General features: G+C 35.3%; 1 protein-coding gene and 1 long non-coding RNA gene across 2 annotated transcripts; both read left to right on the forward strand.

Annotated features, from left to right (window-relative positions):
• The first annotated feature begins 289 nt into the window (after window positions 1-289).
• Window positions 290-17404, forward strand: LOC134230313 (uncharacterized). The gene is made up of 2 exons (XM_062712083.1): window positions 290-396; window positions 15977-17404. Exons 1-2 carry the CDS (start codon window positions 355-357, stop codon window positions 17213-17215), a joined length of 1281 nt encoding a protein of 426 aa, XP_062568067.1. The 5' UTR covers window positions 290-354; the 3' UTR covers window positions 17216-17404.
• Window positions 17405-18565: 1161 nt separating this feature from the next.
• On the forward strand, window positions 18566-20338 carry LOC134230314 (uncharacterized). The gene is made up of 3 exons (XR_009984325.1): window positions 18566-18684; window positions 19723-19793; window positions 20211-20338. It is a non-coding gene; the product is annotated as an uncharacterized LOC134230314 (long non-coding RNA).
• Window positions 20339-25028: the final 4690 nt, after the last annotated feature.

Consider the following 25028-nt stretch of genomic DNA (forward strand, 5'->3'; position numbering starts at 1 on the left):
AAATTTGACCCCACGAAAATATGTGATTTTACAGTATAATTATGTAAGACTTAGTGATTTTTAAATTCAATTTCATAGGCAGTTTAATTTTCATTATTTACCAATGAAACATTTAGCAATTACATAAAATTAAAAATCTCATGAGTGTTTTTACATAATTATTGAACGTTTTTGCATTTTTGTAAAAAGAAAAGGCCTGTTTCTGTTCACTGTTGTAAGTACAATAGAAGTGTTAGTTCTCATCAATGATGTTAAATTATCTGTTTCATCCTATTACGATGCCCTATTTCTTTTTCAGACTACCTGAAGTTTTGGATAACCTCAATCAAGACTTTTGGAGGCACTAAGGCACCCATGTTCATTATTGTCACACACACAGAAAGAACATCTACAGAAGTAAGAATTTGAAATGAAATGTAAATATTTCATACTAGATGTAAATTATAAGAATGAAGTTATTGCATAAAAAATCAAGTGAATAACAAATAAATTTATTTTTTTCCCGGTTTTAAATTTATGCAGATCACTCTCTTTTGCTCATCTAAGCCAAGACTCAGTTGAGCTTATCTGACTAAATTTGTCTCTCGTCTTTTTAGCTCACCTGAGCCAAAGGCTCAAGTGAGCTTTTCTGATCACATTTTGTCCGTCGTCCGTCCGTCTGTAAACTTTTCATATTTTCAACTTCTTCTCAAGAACCACTGGGCCAATTTTAACCAAACTTGGTCTAAGGTATTTCTGCGTAATGGGGAATTTAAATTGTTAAAATAAAGGGTCATGTCCCCTTCAAAGGGGAGATAATCAAGAAAAGACAAGAAAGAGTTGGGGGGGTCATTAAAAAATCTTCACAAGAACCAGTGGGCCAGGAAAGCTTAAACTTATATGGAAGCATCCTGGGATAGTGTAGAATCTAAATTGTTCAAATCATGACGTCCAGGGGTAGAGCAAGGCCACAGTAGGGAATCCAAGTTTTAGATAGAAATATATAGGAAAAATCTTTTAAAATCTTCTTCTCAAGAACCATTGGGTCAGAAAAGCTGAAACTTACGTGGAAGCATCCTGGGGTAGTGTAGATTTTAAATTATTAAACTCATGACCCCCGGGGTTAGGGTGGGGCCACAATAGGGAATCAAATTTATACATAGAAATATATAGGAAAAACCTTCAAAAATCATTTTCACAAGAACCATTGAGTCAGAAAAGCTGAAACTTATGTGGAAGCAACCTGAGGTAGTGTAGAATTTTAATTATTCAAATCATATCCCCCAGGGGTAGGGCGGGGTCTCAATACGGAATCCAAGTTTTTATATAGAAATATATTGGAAAAAATCTTCTTTTTAAGAAGCAGTGTGCCAGAAAAGTTGAAACTTACGTGGAAGCATCCTGGTAGTGTAGATTTTAAAATATTAAAATCAAGATGGGGATGGGGGGTTGGGGGATAATCGGCCACACTAGATATAAGAAGAGGGGAAATCTGGTAAAGAACTGCATCACAAAAGTTATTCAGGTAAGCGATGTGGCCATGGGCCTCTTGTTTTGCTTACCTGAGCCAAATGCTTTTCATGTTCAAAATTTGTCCGTTGTTTGTTGTCGTCGGTTTTGCCGTTGTTAGAGTAAACTGTTCAAATTCTCAACAACCGGTGGACCAATATCAACCAAATTTGCCACAAAGTATCCTTAGGTAAAGGGAAATCAAGATTATTCAAATGAAGGGCCACATCTTCTTCCAATGGTAGACAATTATGAATTGGGAAAAAATACATGGCACCTTTTAAAGATTTCCTTCTCAAGAACCAAATTAAGAGCCAGGACAAATTAAACTCGTGGAAGCATCCTCAGGTAGTGTAGATTCAAGTTTGTTCAAATCATGACCCCAGGTGTAGGGTTGGGCCACAAAGGGGGATCAAATTTTAACGTAGGAATAAGTAGGAATTTTTTTTTAAAATCATCTATTCAAGAACAACTGAACCAGGAAAGATGAATCTCAAGTGAAAGCATCCTTTGGCAGAGTTGGCGAAAGAGGTAAAAAATCTGTTGGAGACAGTGTCCTATAGACTGTCTAATAATCACAAAAATTACAGGACACACTAAAAATTTGCCGGACCAAGTGTAAAAACAACAAAATGTAAAATTGAAATTGATTTGTGATTGAAGGAACTCTTTCTCGTTGGAGGAAGAAAATGTCTGTTGGATGGGGACAATGTGCTAGGGCCTAGTAAATACAATGCAAAATGGATCATTGTGAAGTTTATAAAGACATATTAGAAATAAATCCTGTTGAAATTTCTTGCTAAACATTCGCTGAATCACCGTAGCTAGTCCTCAGATGATACATTTTTGAAGATATTTTTCACTAAACTCATTAATTTTTATTGAAAATCGTAACTTTTGAAAGCTCATAAAATACTATAAACTTTCGATCCTTATTTGAAAAATCCATTATCTAGAGTTCAACCCGTGGCAATACATTGTAACAATGGCATAATGATTGCTCAAGTCATTTGATTATCACTACTGTAAACAATGTTATGCTTGAAAAAATCGCTTGAAATCTAATTTCTTATATTATGTTTTACTATTGATTATTCTGAATTATCTACCAGACACGGTGTCCGGCGTGGTTCTAGAAACTATCGTATTCAGACGAAATTTACGGGAGATCGCTTGTGGGACGGCGTCTTTTGCCAACTCTGTCCTTTGGTAATATGTAGATTCAAATTTAAACTCAAGTGACCTATTGCTATCTGTTTTCGTCCATTACCATGCGGTGTGCGTTAACATTTGAACATTTCAGCTTCTTCTCTGAAACCACTCAAACAATTTCAACCAATTTTGGCATAAAGCATTTATGGGTGAAGGGGAACAAAAATTATGAATTGCATGGTCCCTGCCTCCCTAAGGGGCTAAGGGGTGCGTCCAAAACCACTAAAATTGATGCAATCTTTAAAAATCTTCTTCTTTACTCCGGGACATCAAGCAGTCACTGTTTGCATGATTGTTATCAGCATTGAGTTCTCTACCAAAATTGTGAAATTCATGGCCCCAGGGTCAGGGGCTCTAGTGCTATGGTGCGGCTATATAGATAATATAGTGAAAATGCATTATTTCTTTTAAAAATCTTCTTCTCTGCTCCTGGGTATTTAATAAACAAATCAAGTACATACTTTTTTTGAACTAGGCTCCTTCTTTCAAAATTGTGAATTTTATGGCCCCAAGGCAAGGTTCTGGTGTTAATTGATTATATAGTGAAAATACATTAATTCTTTGAAAATCTTCTTCTCTGCGCCTGGGTATTCAATAAACAAAATTGGTACAAAGGTATAGTGGGCAGGAGGGCCTCTTCCAAAATTGGGAAATTCATGACCCTGGGGTCAGGGGTTCTAGTGCTAGGGTGGCCTGCGGGGCTCTATTGATTATATAGTGAAAATGCATAAATTCTTTGAAAGTTTTCTTCTGTGCTCCTGGGTATTGAATAAACTTACGAAGTACATAGTTATGATGGGCAAGAATGCCTCTTCCAAAATTGTGAATTTCTTGGCCCCAGGATTAGGGGTTCTGTTGTCAGGGCGGGGCTCTATTGATTATACATTAATTCAAATAAATGAAAATAAATGAAAATACATTAATTCCTAGAAAGTCTTATTCACTGCTCCTAGGTTTTAAATAAACTAAGTAAGTACAAAGTTATGATGGGAAAGAGTGTCTATTCCAAAATTGTGAAATTTATGGCCCCAGGGTCAGGGGTTCTGGTATTGGGAGGGGGGGCTCTATTGATTATATAGTGAAAATGCATTAATTCTTTGAAAATCTTCTTCTCTGCTCCTAGATATTAAATAAACTAACTAAGTACATACAGACTTACAGTATAACTGGTAATTTTTTCTGCGGTAAATTTTTATGATTTTTGTTAAAAGGTTGAATTAAATTTTTATACGTTATTTTTTTACGAATTGAACATGTCCGTAAAAGTTAAAATCATCCGATGTAAAATTGCGTTTACATAGCAAATAATTTGTCCAAAAACCTGATATAAGAGAGAGAGAAAGAGAAAGAGAGATTTATTAAATTATAACAATTTAAACAATGTTACAAATTACATTATGTATATTTTTTTTATAATTTACCTTTATATACATGAACAATGTACCCTTCATTTATTCATGTTTTATAAAACACATAGCTAGGCACACCACGTGCTCGTGTGGTATTTACTGAAAACAAAGAGAGACAACACAAACTATCATAATTGAAGTAAAAGTATACATGTAAAGTGTATTCATTAAGAAGTCGAAGTTTTATTCAAAGCAAATGAAATAGAAGAAAGTGTCAAAGATTGAATACACGGGTATAATTGGAAGACTTGTAATTACATGTATTGCGTAATTATCAGAAATTATGCGTCTGGTAAAAATACTAAAAAAAACAGTGACCAGGTATGTCTAACTGATTAATTAGGGCCCCGCTTGGCGGGCGCCCTATAGTGATCAGTCTGTCCGTCCGTCCGTCCGTCTGTCCGTCCGTCCGGCTGTCCGTCCGTCCGTCCAAAATCTCTTGTCCGGAGCATATCTTCTCTCTCCTTGGCCCAATCTGGCTCATACTTCACCCACAGAGTGCCTTTGGGTAACCGGTGTGCAGTGACCTTGAATCAGGTTTCTAGGTCAAAGGTCAAGGTCATAGCAGGAATATATGAAAAATCCTTGTCCGGAGCATATCATCTCTCTCCTTGGCCCAATGTGGCTCATACTTCACCCACAGAGTGCCTTTGGGTAACTGGTGTGCAGTGACCTTGAACCAGGTTTCTAGGTAAAAGGTCAAGGTCATAGCTGAATTATATGAAAAATCCTTGTCCGGAGCATATCTTCTCTCTCCTTGGCCCAATCTGGCTCATACTTCACCCACAGAGTGCCTTTGGGTAACCGGTGTGCAGTGACCTTGAACCAGGTTTCTAGGTCAAAGGTCAAGGTCATAGCTGAATTATATGAAAAATCCTTGTCCGAAATATATCTTTTCTCTCCTTGGCCTAATCTGGCTCATACTTCACCCACAGAGTGCCTTTGGGTAACTGGTGTGCAGTGACCTTGAACCAGGTTTCTAGGTCAAAGGTCAAGGTCATAGCTGAATTATATGAAAAATCCTTGTCCGGAGCATATCTTCTCTCTCCTTGGCCCAATCTGGCTCATACTTCACCCACAGAGTGCCTTTGGGTAACCGGTGTGCAGTGACCTTGAACCAGGTTTCTAGGTCAAAGGTCAAGGTCATAGCAGGATTATATGAAATATCCTTGTGTGGAGCATATCTTCTCTCTCCTTGGCCCAATCTGGCTCATACTTCACCCACAGAGTGCCTTTGGGTAACCAGTATGCAGTGACCTTGAACCAGGTTTCTAGGTCAAAGGTCAAGGTCATTGCAGGCTTATATGAAATATCCTTGTCTGGAGCATATCTTCTCTCTCCTTGGCCCAATCTGGCTCATACTTCACCCACAGAGTGCCTTCGGGTAACCGGTGTGCAGTGACCTTGATTCAGGTTTCTAGGTCAAAGGTCAAGGTCGTAGCAGGATTATATGAAAAATCCTTGTCCGGAGCATATCTTTTCTCTCCTTGGCCCAATCTGGTTCATACTTCACCCACAGATTGCCTTTGGGTAACCGGTGTGCAGTGACCTTGAACCAGGTTTTTAGGTCAAAGGTCAAGGTCATAGCAGGATTATATGAAAAATCCTTGTCTGGAACATATCTTCTCTCTCCTCGGCCCAATCTTGCTCATACTTCACCCACAGAGTGCATTTTGTTAACCGGTGTGCAGTGACCTTGAACCAGGTTTCCAGGTTAAGGATCAAGGTCAAAGCAGAATTATATGAAAATCCTTGTCTGGAGCATATCTTCTCTCTCCTTGGCCCAAACTGCCTCATACTTCACCCACAGAGTGCATTTTGGTAACCGGTGTACAGTGATCTTGAACCAGATCTCTAGGTCAAAGGTCAAGGTCATAGCAGAATTATATGAAAAATCCTAGTCTAGAGTATATCTTCTCTCTCGTTGGCCCAATCTGGCTATTACTTCACTCATAGAGATCCACTGGTCAATGGATGTGCAGTGACCTTGGTCAAAGTTTCTAGGTCATGGTCAGAATTACCCTTTCTGTTTAAAATCTTTGTTTGGTGCATGTGCCTTTAATTCCAGTAAATTTATATAACTCGGGATACAAGATAACTTCGACAAATATTAGTAAATTTGCAGTATCCATGAAGTCGTACTAAATGACTTTTACTGTATACTGTATACAGGGAAATTTTCGCCCCCGTTTTATTTTCGCCCCTTTCGCCCTAATCTCATTTGGGCGAATTTAAAACGGGGCAAATTCAAAGAAAAAAGTATAATTTCTTAAACAAAACTATGACTGGGCGAATTTAAAACGGGGCAAAATTGTTTGCAAGTGTGAAAGGGCGAAAATAAGACGGGGCGAAAATAACCCTGTATACAGTAACACAAATGTTCCTCTTCAAAATAATCCCTTTTAAGCGACCTTACATTTTCATGTTCATTTCTGAATGCGGGGCCCTTTGAGATGGCCACCATCTCAATGATATCTAGTTAATTGACGATGTTTGTACAATTTTTACAAGTTAATTAAGATTTACCTTTATGATTCTAATTGATGATTGACTTAAATTGCTCAAAATACCAACAGTACTTATTATATAGTTTCCAGGGAGTGAGCTTAATTGCAATTAGCATTACTTTTACACATACGATGTTGAAAATTAACACGAGCCGTTTAATAAATTATGTGAAATTTTACGCGTTTAAATTTTATGGATTTATAAAACTTGTATTAATTAGTAAATATTAGTAACACTTTAAAAATACCCGTAATACAGTAGTTATGATCATGGGGAAGAGTGCCTTGAATTGTGGATTTCATGACCCCCGGATCAGGGGTTTGGTGGTAGGACAGGGCTTTAAATGATTATATAGTGAAAGTACATTAAATCTTTGAAAATTTTCTTCTCTGCTCCCCTGGGTATTAAGCAGATAAACTACCTATGTAGTTATGATGAGCAAGGGCCCTTTCTCCAGAATTGTGAATTTCAAGGCCCCAGGGACAGAAGTATCGGGGGGGGGCTTACTTACATACTGAACATAATTAATTGTTTGAAATCTGCTCCTTTGTATTAATCAAACATTATTTTTATTCCCCGCCATGAATGTGCCCGGGGCATATAGTGTTTGTCATGTCCGTCTTCCGTCCTTCTGTCCTTCCATCATTCCGTCACACTTTGCGTTTAGCTCTTTTTAAAGCTAAGTTTCAAAGAAACGATCCAAGATACTTTCATCAAACTTCATTTGCTGATAGATATTGATGAGAGCTATGCAACTGTATCAACATTTTTTTACCTTGACCTTTCTTTTGACCTTGACCTCATTTTCTTAAAGTAGTGTTAAGCTCAGTTTTAAACATACCATTCAAGATGGTGTTATCAAACTTCACATGTTGAAACAAACTTGCATGGATGATGCATCTAGGGATGAACACTACCTGACTTTCTTCGGATGCTGGATCTGACCTACATTTTCCCGATCAGTGAACAGGTTAAAGTTTTTGGAGCAGGTCCATTCCAAAGAAACTAATAGCCCTACCTGAACCAAACTTGTATGTATGATGCATCTAGGGATGGACACTATCAGACTTGCTTCGGATGCTGGTTCTGACCTGTATTTTCATTCCCTAATAACTATAAGCCAAGGATGGACACTACCATACTTGCTTCGGATGCTGGATCTGACCTATATTTTCATTCTAAAGTAATTGTAAGCCCTGCCTTAACCAAACTTCCATGGATGATGCATCTAGGGATGGACACTACCAGACTTGCTTTGGATGCTGGATCTGACCTACATTTTTATTCCGTAGTAACTACAAGCCTACCTGAACCAAACTGATCAACTTTTATACACATACAAATTTTCACGTTGCTTTATTAATATATCCTTTGCGGGGCATTCATGTCTTATGGACATATTTCTAGCTAATAAGTTAAGAAATCTCCAAGGTCAGAAGGTCAATATTATTGGTATCCAATCAAAGGTATTTCCACAAAGAACACATGTGTAAGTATGGAAGCCTTAGCACTTACCATTCAAAAGTTTTGGCCAAGGTTAAAAGACTACATGCTCAAGGTCAGAAGGTCAAGGTTATTGGTTTTGGATGAAAGATCTTGTCACAAATACATATGTGAAAAATAAAATTCCTAGCCCTTATTGAAAAGTTCTTGCAAAGGTTATATTTTTTTCATAAGTCTGTGAAACTGTAAGGTCAAGGTAAAAAGGTCAAGGTTATTGTTATCATACAAAAAATACATTTGCAAAGTATGGAAGTCCTAGCCCAAACCATTAAAATATATTGCAAAGGTTTATATTTTTCATAAGTCCGGAAAACTCCAAGGTCAAGGTCAGAAGATCAAGATTATTGGTATCCAATAAAAGGTCTTTCCACAAAGAATACATTTGTGAAGTATCGATTGATTGATTGATTGATTGTATAATGTCCCTCTCGAGAATTTTTCACTCATATGGAGACGCCACCACTTGCCGGTGGAGAGCTGCAAATTTTGTCAAATGCACTTAGGGCCATTGAGCAGGGAGGGATCTTTTTCGTGCCAACACCTACTGCGACACGAGACCTCGGTTTATACGGTCTTATCCGAAGGACCGTTCTCCACATCCCACAGTGGGATTAGAACCCACGACGTAAGGATTGACTCCTTACTTCGCGACTCTAGAGCAGACGCTCTAACTACTGCGCCACGCGGGCGACTGAAGTATCGAAGCTGTAACCCTAACCACTCAAAAGTTATGGCCAAGGTTTAAAAAAATAAAAGTAGGTCAAACTCTAAGGTCAAGGTCAAAGGATCAAAGGTCTTGATATCAAATGAAAGGTCTTGTCACACGAATTAAACATGTAAAATATAAAAGCATTAGCTCTTACTCTTTAAAAGATGTGGTTAAGGTTTGTTTTTAAAAGTAGTTCAAACTCAAAGTCAAGGTCAAGGAGTCAAGGTTCTTAGTAGCCAATGAAGGATTACATTTGTAAAGTATGAAAGCTCTTGCCCTTTCTGTTCAAAAGTTATTGCCAAGGTTAAAGTTTTTTTTACATGATTACATAAATCGCCAAGGTCTTGTCAAAAGGTCATGTTTGGTTGCATCATTTTAAAGGTCTTGCCACAAAGAATAAATATGTAAAGTATAAAGGTCCTATTATCTACCATTGAAGTAGAAAATTAAAAAAAATATTAAAGTGGGTCAATCTGCGAGGTCAACGTCAAATGTTTTGGCACCCAAAGAATGGTCTTGTCATAAGGAATAAATTTTTGAAATATAAAAGTCATAGCTCCACTAGATCAAAAATTATGGGCAAGGTTAAAGTTTTTGCTGACAAACAGACAAACGGAGAGGCAGACAGACAGACAGACAGACATGACAAAAACTAAACACCCCTGAAACTTCATTTACGGGGGCTTAAAAGTAAATTGCTCCTTGTATCACATTCTTATATTTTAATAAGAATATTAATTATTGCCTGAATTGGGTCAATTTACTACATATGTGCTGGAAGTACTTCCATCAAATGCACAACTGGAAATCAATATCTTTTGATTGTTATACACAACTGCTGGTTGTGCAAATGATCGATTAGCAGGCGTGAATGATTGTCAATATAAAATCATAAACTCACAGTCTTTGTGTGATACAGTATCACAGTAAACATTACCCTATAAATTAGACCCCAACACTTTTTGCATCTTTAACAATGCTGCGTTTAATTTTTAGGTCACCTGAGTGACTCAGGTGACCTATTGCTATTCGTTTTCCTCCGTCGTCGTACGTCGTGTGTTAGCATTTGAACATTTGCAGCTTCTACTCTGAAACCACTGAACCAATTTCAACCAAATTTTGTGTAAGGCATCTATGTGTAAAGGGAAACACAAATTGTGAATTTCATGGTCCCTGCCCCCTTGGGGCCTGAGGGGTGGGGCTAAAATCACTAAAAGTAATGAATTTTTAAAAAATCTTCTACTTTATTCCTGGACATCAATCAGGCAATCTGTAAGCATGAATGTAATGAGCATTGAATCCTCTACCAAAATTGTGAAATTCATGGCCCCAGGATCAGGGGTTCTAGTGCTAGGGTGGGGCTATATGAAGGATATGGAGATAACGAACAGTATTCAATCTCAAAGTCCATAAAACAATACAAAATAATAGCAGAGCAAACATGGACCCCCGAGACATCAGAGGTGGGATCAGGTGCCATAAATTATATAGTGAAAATGCATTATCTCATTGAAAATCTTCTCGCTCTTGGGTATTAAATAAACTAACTAAGTACACAGTTATGACGAGCAAGAATGCCTCTTCCAAAATTGTGAATTTTATGGCCCCAGGGTCAGGGGTTCTGGAGTTAGGATGGGGCTCTATTGATTATATACAGTAGTGAAAATGCATTCATTTTTCAAAAACCTTCTTCTCTGCTCCTGGGTATTAAATAAACTAACTTAGTACATAGTTATGATGAACAAGAGTGCCTCTTCCAAAATTGTGAATTTTATGACCCTGGGTCAGGGGTTCTGGTGTTAAGGTGGCTCTTTTGATTATATAGTGAAAATAAATTAATTCTTCAAAAATCTTCTTCTCTGCTCCTGGGTATTAAACACGCCAACTAAGTTAGCCTAGTTATGATGAACAAGAAAGACTCTTCCAAAATTGTGAATTTTATGACCCCAGGGTCAGGGGTTTGTGTGTTAGGGTCGGCCTCTATTGATAATATAATGAAAATGCATTAGTTCTTTGAAAATCTTCTTCTCTGCTCCTGGGTTTTATGCCAATGATCCAAATATATATATTTATAATGAAGAAAGGTGCATCTAGCAAAATGGTAATTTTTTATGCCCCCCTAGGTCAGGGTAGAAGGGATACATAGCCTGAGAATCAATTTATGCTTTGAAATATGCTCTTTGGTATTAATCAACCATTTATGATCAAATTTGCAAAATTTTGAAATATGTGGCCCCAGGGTTAGTGGTTCCCTTGAGATGAGGTGCACAGCTGGTTGTTACATGATACTCAGGTGACCTATAAGGCCCATGTGCCTCTTGTTGATTTAAAGTTTCAAACGTCAGAAAAAGCATGATAAAGCCAAAGTTATTGAGCAATTTTCACTCTTTGCATTTGTACCTCTGTAGAGCAGCTTGGCAAAGTTAGTCAGATTAATAATAAGTGGCATCCTCAGCGAAAGTTGATTCAAGTTTATAAGTCTGGTATTATTTTTATTCAAGAGAGCTTTTCTGATCACATTTTGTTCGTCGTCCGTCCGTCTGTAAACTTTTCATATTTTCGACTTCTTCTCAAGAACCAATGGGCCAATTTTAACCAAACTTGAAAAAACTATCCTAGGGTAAAGGGGAGTTTGAATTATTAAAATAAAGGGCTAAGTCCCCTTACAAGGGGAGATAATCAAGAAAAGACAAAATAGGGTGGGGACTCTAAAAAATCTTCTTCTCAAGAACCACTGAGGCAGGAAAGCTGAAAGTTATGTGGAATCATCCTTGGGTAGTGTAGATATTAAATTGTTAAAATCATGACCCCCAGGGGTAGGGCGGGGCCACAATAGGGAATCCAAGTTTTACATAGAAATATATAGAACAAATCTTTAAAGATCTTCTCAAGAACCACCGGGCCAGGAATGCTGAAACTTATGTGAAAACAACTTTGGGTAGTGTAGATATTAAATTGTTAAAATCATGACCCGCAGGGATAGGGCGGGGCCACAATAGGGAATCCAAATTTTACATAGAAATATATAGAGCAAATCTTTAAAATTCTTTTTCCCAAGAACCACTCGGCAAGGAAAGCTGAAACTTATGTGGAAATATCCTTGGGTAGTGAAATATTAAATTGTTAAAATCATTACCCCCAGAGGTAGGGCTGGGCCACAACAGGGAATCCAAATTTTACATAGAAATATATAGAGCAAATCTTTAAAACTCTTCTCCTCAAAAACCACTGGGCCAGGAAAGCTGAAACTTATGTGGAAATATCCTTGGGTAGTGAAATATTAAATTGTTAAAATCATGACCCCCAGAGGTAGGGCGGGGCCACAATGGCCGACAAAAATTTTACATAGAAATATATAGAACAAATCTTTAGAACTCTTTTCCTTAAGAACCACTGGGCCAGGAAAGCTGAAACTTATGAGGAAATATCCTTGGGTAGTGAAATATTAAATTGTTAAAATCATGACCCCCAAAGGTAGGGCGGGGTCACAATAGGGAATCCAAGTTTTACATAGAGATATATAGAACAAATCTTTAAAAATCTTCTCAAGAACCACTGGGCCAGGAAAGCTGTAACTTATACAGTACCCGCATCGTTATTCTTTACAGGATACACGATACGATAGGATACACGCACGATACGATAGGATACACGCACGATACGATAGGATACACGCACGATAGGACAGGATACACGCACGATAGGATAAACGCAAAGCACGATAAACGCAAAACACGATACACGCAAAACACGATAAACGCAAAACACGAGAGACCTGATAAACGATCTTTACGATAGGATAAACGCAAAACCTGATAGGATTGTTCTAAAATGCGGAACGTTTTCTCACAAAACGAAAATATTATTTTGTTAAGCTACTGCAATATCTTAATTTAAATATTTGCAAAGCTTCAAATCTAAATTATAAAGTACATTAATTATTATAATAAAAATATTGTTGTTTTTTTTATTATTATATTTTTTATACAATTATGATTAAATGAATTATTATGAAATGGAGACTGTAATTTTTTTTTTACATTTCTACTCAGGGGTGTGAATTTACGATTATTAATGTAAATGTTGAAATTCTTTTGTTAAGGTTGAACTATAACTCGTTTAATTATGGATATTTTAATATACATGTAATTGTTGCACAAAAATGATTTTTTTTATCCCTTATATAATTATGTGCCGTTTCTCACGGGTATTATTATATATTTATGAAACTCTTTAAATAGATTTATTATTTATGAAAAAAATATACATTTGTCCCTAATAAATTTATATACAAGTACTAAGTTATTTCACGGAAGAAAATTACAAAATAAATTAAATATCTGTATTAAATGTCTAAAGCTTACAATCTCTAGTGTATCCAAAATTCGCAATTAAATATTAAAATCTTAGAAAAAAAATACATGTAGAAGACCGGCCAAAAGAAAGGTCTAAAGAAATCGGCTTCAACGAACTATATAATTCAAGAAAATTAATTTTCTGAGTGGAAATCTAAATAATTGTTAATATAATGGCGTTCCGCATTGATACATGTAAACTGTGTCACCAGAATATGAATCTGCTACAACTGCACATGTACATGACTGTACGTTTACGCTAAGCTCTCATTTATGTACATGTAAACTTTTATATATCAGATACTTCAAACCTCGTATAAATTAACGAATATTGAATGATAAAATACTTTTTTTCTCCACAATACAAGACACAAACAATAATAAACAACTATTAAAAGAGTGATATGCGACTTTTCCGACTAAATGATTTCAATCATTGCTATTAAACTTTGTGTGTAATGTCTCTAGTGCAAATGAAATATTAATCCCTGAAAATTATGTTAGACTTACCCAGTAATCTCATATAAGGCATATTAGAAGGGCGAGATGTTGAAAGTCCGTAACTAATTTAAAATTAGATAAAAATGATTTAACCAAATAGCCAAAAATAATATTGACTTCTTAAATAAAGTTATAAACGTATGAAATGTATGAAATGAAATCGATTAATACTATAAATTGATTCGGTGCAATAAATTTACTCGTCTTGCATGGTCACGATGGAATCAGATTTTTTGACGTAAAAAAAATTAATGCGAGCAAATTTTCATAGTTTATAATGTAAGAATTATTTCAATATTTCCTACGATCAAAGAAATTGTTTCCTAGAATTAATTCTGCCTGTAACCCGATGAAAACCCGGTGATCCGAAAGTTCAAGTACCATAAGTGCAGTATTTTTTCTTTAAAAAAGTTTATTAAAAGACTATTTACATAATCATTAGGGAAACATCGTAAGAATAAAATAAATCAGCGGATTGAGTTAGGAGACGTTGTTTCATAAAATTGATTTATATGAATTTTATTTAAATTCCAGCAAGGAAATGATTTTTTTTAAATCCATAATTGTACAATTATTTAACTAATTTAGAAAAAAATCTTATATGAGTGTAGTTCAGACAAGGTATGAACAGAATCCCGAAAACAGATACTGTTTGACACAAGGCGAGAGAGCAGTTCAGGTATGTTGACGATGAACACACACGGGTCGAGCTGTCACTTAGGGGGATAGGGGAGAAGGGGGGGGGGTGTTGACCGCACAGAAAGGCGGTGTGCTGATTAGAGAGGAACACATGCGTGTCAGTTTTCTGGTAAGGAAAGATCTTCGATTTGACACTCAGGTGCATTAAATTTTCAGTTTATTTCCATGCCGAAAAGGTAAGCTGATAAAAGTCATCATGTTTATCCTGTTTATTATTTTTAGATTATCTGATGCCAAATAAAATTAACGATAAACTTCTATTTTATAGTAACTGCCACGGTGTGATAAATCGGGTAGAGCACTTTCATGCATTACATTTTATAATTTTGATATTTTTTTTTATTTAGATATATTAAGGAATTTAACTAATTAGATAGTGATAAAAATAGATTAAAAAAAATTGAGTCTTGATGAACAAAATCAGTGTTTAAGTTATCTGTGTCAATGTCTTAAATGCTTCGTTATTATTTTCTTTTAAATCAAAATTTTAGATAATTGTGCATACATGCCGATCAGGGGGCGAAAACACATACCTAATATTACCAGATGATTGATCGGGAGAAAATGAATACTGTATTGCATTTAGAAAAGATGCATATCAATCCCCTCCTAATAATTATTTATAATTTTTCGGAAGGGTGGTCGGAGGTACGTATACACCGTGACTTACTGAAAATCATCCTCTCTAGTGATTAATTAAAGAAAAATCTTTTTAATTTTTCATTTTGACCAAAAAAATCATACAGATCAATGAATTAAAAAAAAACAAGAACAACAGGGAATCGATTGCTTCATTTTCAAAAATTAATTCTCTGCTAGATTATGATATGATTATTTTCTTAATTAATTTTATTATTAATTATTTGATTTATTAATTATATTATTCTTTTATTTCAACTTTTCCTTCTTCGCTTTAATATTTCTTTTAATAATGAAAAACTAAGGGATAAAACTTTCTTTCCTCTTTCTTGGTTAAAATAATCTTATTTTAGTTCACAAAACGAAAAAAGAAACTCGGAATACCTCGGTAGTTTCTTCCTGTAGTAAAGATAAAAAGCGAGGGTTTCCGCATATACACAATAAACACGATACACGATAGAACCTGATAAACGATCTACACGATAAACGCAAAACACGATAAACGGAAAACACGATAGAAAACGCGAAACACGATAAACGGAAAACACGATACGATAGGATACGATAGGATACACGCACGATACGATAGGATACACGCACGATACGATAGGATACACGCACGATAGGACACGATAGATTTGTAAAGAATAACGATGCGGGTACTATATGGAAGCATCCTGGGGTAGTGTAGATTCTAAAGTTATAAAATCATAAAAGGGAAGGGGGTAATGGGTTAAAGCAAGAGGGGGACCATGAGCCTCTTGTAATGCTTTGAGCGATGTGGACCATTTATAGCTAGAAAATAGCCATAATATGGGATAAAAAATATTTAGAAGTATAAAGATATATTTTTGATATTATAGTTTAGAATTCATAGGCCAATTAGACCTAGATTAGTTTTGTAGCACACAAGCCTCAGGTTGTATGGTTAAAGTATTTGTTTACTTCTTTAGGAAATAGAGAATTACTTTGAAGACTTCTGGAATGCTGTACCAGACGAGGACAGAGATTGGTTAAGTGAGTCTCTGAATGATCGGGAATATGCAGTAGGTCTAGTTGAACTAAATGATGAAACAAAGACAAAGCTGGATTCAATTAAAAAGTCCATAGTTGAACTTTTTACAGAAGAGACCAATACAAAAATTGAAATACCTTCATCATGGGCTTTAATGGAACAGTTATTATATGAAGGAGGGTGGAAAGCTTTGTCCCTTGATGAAATTAGGAGGCTCAACTCATCCCTCCCTGACGAATACCAAATTAAAAGTGATGAGGAAATGTCTAGGTTTCTGAAGTGTTTCCATGACAATGGCATTCTTTTGTATTTTCAAGATGAGAAATTGAGGGAACATGCAGTACTAGACATTCAGTGGTTTGCTAAAGCTTTCAGTAAGATTATTGCTGATAAAAACCACATCAACAAAGACTGCAAAACAAGATTAATCAAAGAATGGAAATCCTTTAACAAAACAGGGGAACTTAAAGATAAAGTGGTAAATGCGCTATGGAAAGATGAACCCTTATATTTGACACACAAAAGTGAAATTATGTCTTACATGGAGAAGCTTCAAATGCTGGTACCTTTGGAGTCCTCTGGGGCTGTATCAGAAGGTGACATGTCATGGTATGTTCCGTGCATGAACAAAAAGCAGTTTAAAGCTTACTTTAGTGAAGATAAATGGGAATGCTCCTCCATTTTGTGCTATCGGTTCACATCTTTTGCCATGTTTGTGTTCTACAGACTGGTAGCATATTGCATGGGGTTTCTAAGATGGAATGTTTCAAATGATGGAGATCATGAAGGAAGTTTATGTCTTTATCAAACAGCAGTAGTGTTTGATCACAATGAACACACTGTTGTTGTTGGCATATGTAATGATGAAATTCAAATGCAAGTGCTGCAAATCAAACCATTGGCTATAAATAAAAAAGTATCAATTGAAATCGGAGGTTTCCTTGAAAATGCCATAGAAGAATTGACAGAAACTTTTATTGGCACAAACATTTTCCATAAAGGATTCAAATGCCAAAACAACATTTGTAATGAGAATGATCTATCTTTCACTCTTGAAAGCGAGCTCTCCAAAATCAAATCTGAAGAAATGCAGTGCAAGTGTCAACTTCTGGAAAGACATGTGATAAATGTTCAAAGGACTCTGGGTTTCTGGGAAAAGGTAATTACATTTGTATAATATATCATTACAAACCCGGTCCCAGCAAAAAAGTCGAATTGGTTGAATAATGTCAACGTGTACGTGCCAGTGTACGTGCCAATTTTTTTCTGCACAATTAAATATACAGAACTACATGTGACAAAAATATATAGATATCCAAATCGATATCACTTCTGAACTGAAAATAACACCATGATTTGATTACATTAAGGATAGATGATACAAACAAAAATGGATGCCTGGATATGTATATATTTTTTGGCCTATTTTCATTGAAAATGATGCAAATAATAAATTTCTAAAAAATAAAGAAATTGTAAACCTTCTATGATGCTCAAAATTCTGCCTCTCTGAAACCATCCTTAATCTATAGAAATATTTTTCAAATTCCATTTTTGTGAAAATTTGAATGAAAAAAAATACAACTTAGCCGTGAAACTTGTTCTGTTTACTCAATAAAACTTGACTCAAATTGTTATGTTCAAATTTTTTTGACAAAGATTTGTTTATTTCATCTGTCCATAATACTCACTGTAAGTCATTTTGGATAAAATCATTGTCACAAACAAATGAACATATATATTTAATAGGAAGAGTTCTGACCTCTGGTTCACAATGGTTATCACTATCTTGCATTCTTTGTGTGAAATGAAATTTTAATGAATTTTTAATTGATTAAGTTGGTATGGGTTAAAAATTTTGGGATTGAAAAATAATATGGCAAGTATTTTAAATTTGCACTTCGCTGTAACATAATTTATCAGTCAACCAATTTAATCTTGACCAATATTATACACAAACTTTGAACATGTCTAGTTAGACCTATTAAATAAATGTTGTGACTTGGTACTTTGGCAAAAAAAGGGGGGAGCATTCCAGTGATTTAGAGCAGTATGACAGAGTTGTTGAGAATGTGTTACAACGCGGTATGCAAAATTATGCACTTTGAATTTTTTTTTGAAAGTGCGTTAAAGAGCTAAAGCCACGAATCATCAAAATATGCCTTAACTCAAAAATGTATAATTTGAACAATATTATACTCTTGAGAATATGAGGTTTTCATACCATTTTTTAATTTTTCGTTGTACCAAACGGTATTTTAGAGAGAGACTTTGAAATGTGGCATTGTTTTTCAGTAAAATGCGCATTGAACGTGAAAAACGTACTTGATAACGTTATGCGAAATTCATTATATGTTCTTGACCAGCAGCTTGTATTATTTAGATAGCACACATGTAATTTTGTGTTTTAATAAGACTATTTTTTTATTGTAGTTTGTTTCTTATGAGAGTTGAATAATATTTCTATAAATTAATACAAGGTTATAGTATATCGCTTACTTTTTACTTGGGGCACAAATTCAGTCGAGACCGCCATAGCGGAAGGAACGAAGCATGTGCCCCTAGATGAGTAGATCTATCTTGCGGCGAACATGCATCAGACTCGACGCGATATGCAGTCAGCACTGGTTATTTTGTTGTTAAACTGTGAGTATTAAAAATAAGGTTGTGAATGTATTGTTTTTTAGTTTCTAAATAGACATATGTATGTCTGAATCTATTTGTATTCGTGTGCATGACTCACTGGTAATGTACAATAAAACATTGGAACTAGCCTATGTTTGAGTATACAGTATATAAAAAATAAACCACACACACGCCAATAGGTCAGTATATAATCTTGATCAAAGTTGTTAGGTAATAACATTCTCTTTTGACATCCCTTCATCCTCGCACCGTCTCCCGTTTCTCATTCAGTCATTGTTTACATTTACACAAGACACGTTACGATGGTTAGGCCTAAGCACATTTTGTGGCCTTTTTATTTTTTTTAATTTTGACCTTATTTCACTTTATTTCAAGATCTCCGTTTTAATCCTTTTATTATTTTTTTTATTGAACACTTTAATATTTTGGAAGGGGGGGGGGGTTGACCTATTCCAGACTCTAACAGTCTAGATATATCTTCATTATTTACAACAACAACAACAAAAAAAAGACAGCAAAGTTTCTTCGTAAGTTCACTTGATACAGAAATGTCCAAGCATAGCAGGGACCTACTGTGTATATACTTTGTATATAGATCCCTGTGCATAGACATATCTGATTTATTATATGAATTATGTATTACATTTATTTTTTATTGGGCTTGTTTATCATGTTTATTTGAATTTTTAAATATTACAATTTTATATTTTGCAATTAATATGTATTCATTAGTTATAATTATGCACCCCTATTGATAGATCTGGGACATTTTTTTTTTGGTCATGTCTGTTTGTCTTCTATTGTCAACTTTATCCTTCGCCATAACCTTCGAATCATGACTGATGAGATCTAGAGACTTCATATTTGGTATGCATTCTCCACTATTGTAGTTCTTTCAAATGACACCAAAGTGCATAGTGTTTTACAAACACATCTTTTTGTTTAATTTATAACTACCTGGTAACTAATCAAAACAGCAGTGCATTTTGAAGTGGTTACCTGAAATAGAATTTTCTGAAATGTGTTCATCTTTTTCAGTATCATTAGGGGCCTACCATGCTGCCGTTACTCATTCGTGGTGTATATCTGCATTCGATCAACAAAAAGAGGTAATTTGTTAGGTCTATGCACATAGTTTAAGCCTTTATAAATCTGGCACACAAAGAAATGCAATAAACAGTTCTTGACCACACAAGTGTCGCCTTCATTTAATCATGTTTTGGCAATTTTGCTTTTTTAAGGTAAAGAAAGGAAGAGTTAATAAACAATATCACTGATCTAGAAAGAAAAAAACTAATTCACCCACAATATAAATATATATAAATATAGGGTACATGTTCAAGAAAAAAATCCTGTTCAAATAATTACAAATGAAATATACAAGACTGATTTAAAGGTTACATATTATGTGTGCATCAAAGTTATGGAATAAAAGATATAGAACATTGTACTTGTGAAAAAATCAAATCAATACTAGAGAAAGAAAATTGTTGTTCATTTGATTTGCATGATTCAATTAATTTTAGGTACCAGTTTGAAAATCATAAGGAAAAGAATCCATCTGTCTTCTGATGAGGGAACGCAACAAACTTATTCCTCACAAACACTGTCGTCCGAATCTGAGTCATCAATTGCTGCTGCATCCTGAAGCGATTCCCCCAGTTCTGTACACCATATGAACCACTCCTTTGTTCATGTCTGGAGAATCCAAGAAACCACAGCACAGCTGCCACATGCGAACACACTCCCACGACACGCGCTCCAGCTCGGCATTTGCAGTACGTGGCTATCACCTGTGTCTCATTAAACTGGATCCATAATGTGTGCTTCCTGGATGAGACGTGTCTAGATTGCATCTTCACCTGAATTAGCCCTGGATCCTCACGATGGACATAGATGTCTGCTTCCCCTTCTATGTGTTCCTGAATGTAGCTAGAACTTAGCCGAAGTTGGTAACTACCACAAGTAATGTTGGACAGATCCTCCTCGTCGAGTTGTGGAAATCCATCCAAAGTATCAATCGACTTCCAAATGACACTTCGTCTGTCTAGACCATTTTCCAAAACATACTGCTGCAGATAGTTCTTCTGGTGGGAAAGGTACAGCATCTTTGCTGCAGTGTGTTCATCATCAGCTGTAGTTTTGGACAGAGGGGGTGCAAACTTATTGGACAAAGCGCAAACAATGCGGACATAGTCGCCAATGTAAGGCACTTGATTTGTTGGTAAGATGTTGTTCAGATATTTCCATTTTTTAATTCTTGCATTGGCAGACTCCACTACCCACCTCACCTGCAAATATAATTAAAAATATTTAAAATATTATCACAATTGGTGGGAGGATTACTATATGTGTAATGACCTAAGACATTAGTCTATAAGTTGAGATGATAACTAGTAAAAAAAAATTACATATGCAAGCATTCATATGGCTTTGTTTTACTTTTACTGAAATAAGTAACTTTGTAGATACTACACAGACAAATGTAGAGAGTAATGTTTATGTTTTTCACTTTCAGAAATACTTACTTTTGATACAAGTCTGGAGGAATTGGCATCTTCAGTGGAAAGTTGTTTCTCTCCTTTTTTAAGGAAGGATGGCATCTGGGCTTTTATACCGAGATCCTCTAGTACTTGAAGGGAGTCCCGAAAACCGCGATCAACAACAAATACATCATCTTCCTGGACCCATTCACGCATTGCATCAGCATTTCTACTCATGGCATGGTTGAGGATAGCTGCGTCATTGTTCTTCGAATCTGCAAAGTATGGGCCTAAAATGGACAGGATGTATCCAGATGTAGAGCAGATGACCATGGGCTTAACCAGGGGACGTCCTTTGTGCATGCTATAGGTGCGCCTTTGGAATTTGAAGTTTTCACTTTTTTGGATATAGATGTAAGTTCCATCTATTACCAGAATGGCCTTGGGGTCCCCTGCATCACCAAATAAAAACTGAGCTAATGGCCTCGTGTGATCGGAAATGATGGCCTCCCTTGAAATATGTTGAAAACCAAGGTTGTTTGGTACGAAAGTTGACATCAGTGATTTTCTTACAGAAGAAATTGCACGACGCAAGCTTGATTTTGATATTCCAAATAAGGTGGCCATGATTTTGTTTGGAAGTCCAGACTTCATCTTCATAAGAAAGATGGCAACGGATGCCTTGATGCTTCTACTGGGTGTGTTGCGCATTTCCTGTGAGGCACAATTGCAGAGATCCTCAAAGTCCCTCTTGTTCAGCCCTGTCAAATTCAGATAATCTTCATCCGACATCTCTCTATCATCATCAAAATCTAATCTTGACTTGGAAATTGATGCCACGATATCTTTAAGTTTAGATATCAGAGCCATGATATCCTCGCCATCCAACAAGACCTGATCTCGAAAGTGAACATAATCACCATCCACTATCCTTCCATCTTTAATATGGTTTGGACAACATCTTGCACCCGCTGGCAACAGGATGTTATGCTGGGCAAAAAAATGTACCCTAGCATCTGAAGAAACAGATAACAATTTTGGTCCTGGGCGCTTGCAGAGACAGCAATAGGCATGGGTTTTTACCGTTGTTTTGATGGGGAGGCTGATAACAGTTTGGCCAGGTTCACAATTGTCTGCTTGAATTACTTCTGACGCACTGAACTGTTTTTTTTTGTAAAAATTCAAATTACACTTCGTGCAGATAACATCTCCTTCCTGAGCCTCAACCATGAAGTTTTTTTGTAAGTACTTAGCAGTGTCTTTATGGACATGTTTACGAGTTTTAGGCTTTGTTCTGCATTTACAGAGTATGCAGTTGAAGAATTTGGGTCCAAAACCAGGCATTCTAAAGTGAAAATAAAGTTTATTTTCTTTTAATAAAAAAATATTGTTGTATTGTAGTAAGGTCACATTTAATAAAATTCATTAAAATATTAAATGTGTTTGATTATATTATTTAATGTGATTTTAATGTTTACCTGGCCATGTGCTTGTGTTGTGATTTGTGTTGTGTGTAGTGTTTTGTCTAGTTTGGTAGTGTCATGTAATGCATTATTATGGTAATTGAGGCCTTGCCCTTTCCTGTCATCGGTTAGGTCAGTTAGGTCATTGCTGAGTATAGTATGTACTTGTTATTTTAGATATTTTTATTACTTTGAATTGGTTAATGAAGCTATTGGCTGTAAAGTATGTTTGACAAATATTTTTGATCTACCAAGCTTAATCACCAAAATCTATTTTTTACTTCTATTTTTATGTTTTATCTGTAAAGCTCTATGAATCTGTTCAGTTGAAATTAAGAGTTATTGCCCTTTGTTCAGAGTGCAGTACTGTATATATTTATCATGAGGTACATGTAAAGCATAATATTGAACATTTTGTCATATACTATTATATTTCATGTGATGTATATTATTTGTTTATGCTTGTAATTATTTGCTTTACAGATTTAAATGTATTTATATTTATGTTTATAATTTTAGGGCTAATCATCAATCATTGATCTATCAGAATATAATAAATTCATGAACCCTTACAGTGTCTTATTCTTATTGGACCTGTAACAGTATGAATCCTCAGATATGAGAGACAAGTTTAGTCATCTTAATATTTCAGATTTCAAAGAATTAATTTTTTATTGATTTGTACTTTATGACTGTCATTTATTATATATACTGTAAATAAAAATGAGGATGTATGAAAGTTTTCCTTTTATTAAAATATGTTTAAGAATACAATGCCCAATGTTGCTGTATATCTATGAACAATAAATCTGACGATGAGTTCATTATGATAGACAACTCTAGCGTAACATTTTCCAAACTCATAAAGTAAGAGTTGTTGTTCTTAGATAAAAAAAAATCACAAAGGGGATGTGATCTGTGAAATTAATAAGGCCGCGCTCTAATAGACATATGACTAGCTTCTTAGAAGTTACATGTATATCTCTGTGCTTATTCTCGGACCGCAGCCAGTCTATTTGTGGATGTGTTGGAAAGGGGAAATGAGTCATTATTTTTTTGTAATCTTAAATGATAACGTATAAAATCGTGAGTAAAAATATTTCTAAAACTTGCTGTAAAATAAGTATTTATTCTTGTTATGTTTCAATTTCATTATCATTTCTCATAAGATAATAGGTATATGGTTATATAAAAAGAGTTTGTAATATGTACTCCCCAGCTTGAGAGTGTGTAAGATAGGAAAAGAAATCATGATTTTTCTGATAATAACGACGAATGCATGGCGAATAAAAGGCGAAAAATTGTTTTGATGATGCCAAAGCTGCGAATGACACATGGAATTTTTTTGTATACATTGTGCACTGCGCATTGCAGCTTAGCCTACTATGCAGACACCTTGGGCATTATCAAGTGACAAAGTTTTTTATAATGAACTTGTAAAATATCGACCAGAACAGGGTGTTGCACTACTTTTGTTTTTTTCCCTAAAAGTGTAGCAGATAATAAAAAGAATTTTTTTTGGGGGGTGCACTCCCCCCCCCCCTTAAATCCGTCACTGCAGTGACTGTACATAGTATGTAATAAGAACGATGGGCACTTATTTGGAAATTGCATATTGTCATTAGTTGAAGTTTAGGTTATTCTTACTGCAAAATATGAGATTATCTGTTTTTAAAAGGGAATCTTTTGTTCTGAATCATTGCCTCCCTGAAACGGAATGCATTTGAAATCCTCAAAACTCCAGATTTTTCAGATTTTTATTTCAAAGACGCATACTTTAATAAAAAAAAAAAGAGATTTGCAATTTATCATCCGAAGAATGCACATAACATATTGTTTACAGTGCCGTATTTTAGTCGAGTGCAGGTGGGCGCATTTGCAAATATTTTTACCTGGTAATGGGTTTGAATCCTGGAAAGGTCGGACTTTTTCATAAGTAAGGGAAGTGATATATCTCTTTTAGAGAGAGAGAGAGAGAGAGAGAGAGAGAGAGAGAGAGAGAGAGAGAGATAATATCAAGAATTTAAAAATAACATTTACATGTTTTATATATATATGTGTAGATGAATGCAGAATTTAATTTGTTTCTTCTTCGACGATACTGTGATGAGAAACTAATGAGGCAAAATGCTATTATTAAGCTAAGCATCAATTTCACTAAAAATTAAGTATTTTGGAAGAATTTAATTTTTACACATTTGATGTAAAATTCACTTAAATTCTGTGCGAGATACATTGGCCACTGTTGCAGTCTGTTGTTAACTTTCACATACAAAATGATCAGCTCTTATGTTTCGTACGTATATATTATTCAAGTGGACATTCATTGTGTGTTACATTGTCAAACATTAACTTTATTACATATGTGAAGAAGTACTAATCAGTGTTAGAAAACCCT

Source organism: Saccostrea cucullata, unplaced genomic scaffold (assembly GCF_032062105.1).
Source record: "Saccostrea cucullata isolate Sc308-1 unplaced genomic scaffold, CSIRO_AGI_Scuc_v1 ctg9069, whole genome shotgun sequence".
NCBI lineage: Eukaryota > Metazoa > Mollusca > Bivalvia > Ostreida > Ostreidae > Saccostrea > Saccostrea cuccullata.

Coding starts and splice junctions, on each gene's coding strand:
- LOC134230313 (XM_062712083.1), top strand. CDS start 355: ATGTTCATTATTGTCACACACACAGAAAGAACATCTACAGAA. Junction 397..15,976: donor CAGAAAGAACATCTACAGAA/GTAAGAATTTGA, acceptor TTACTTCTTTAG/GAAATAGAGAATTACTTTGA.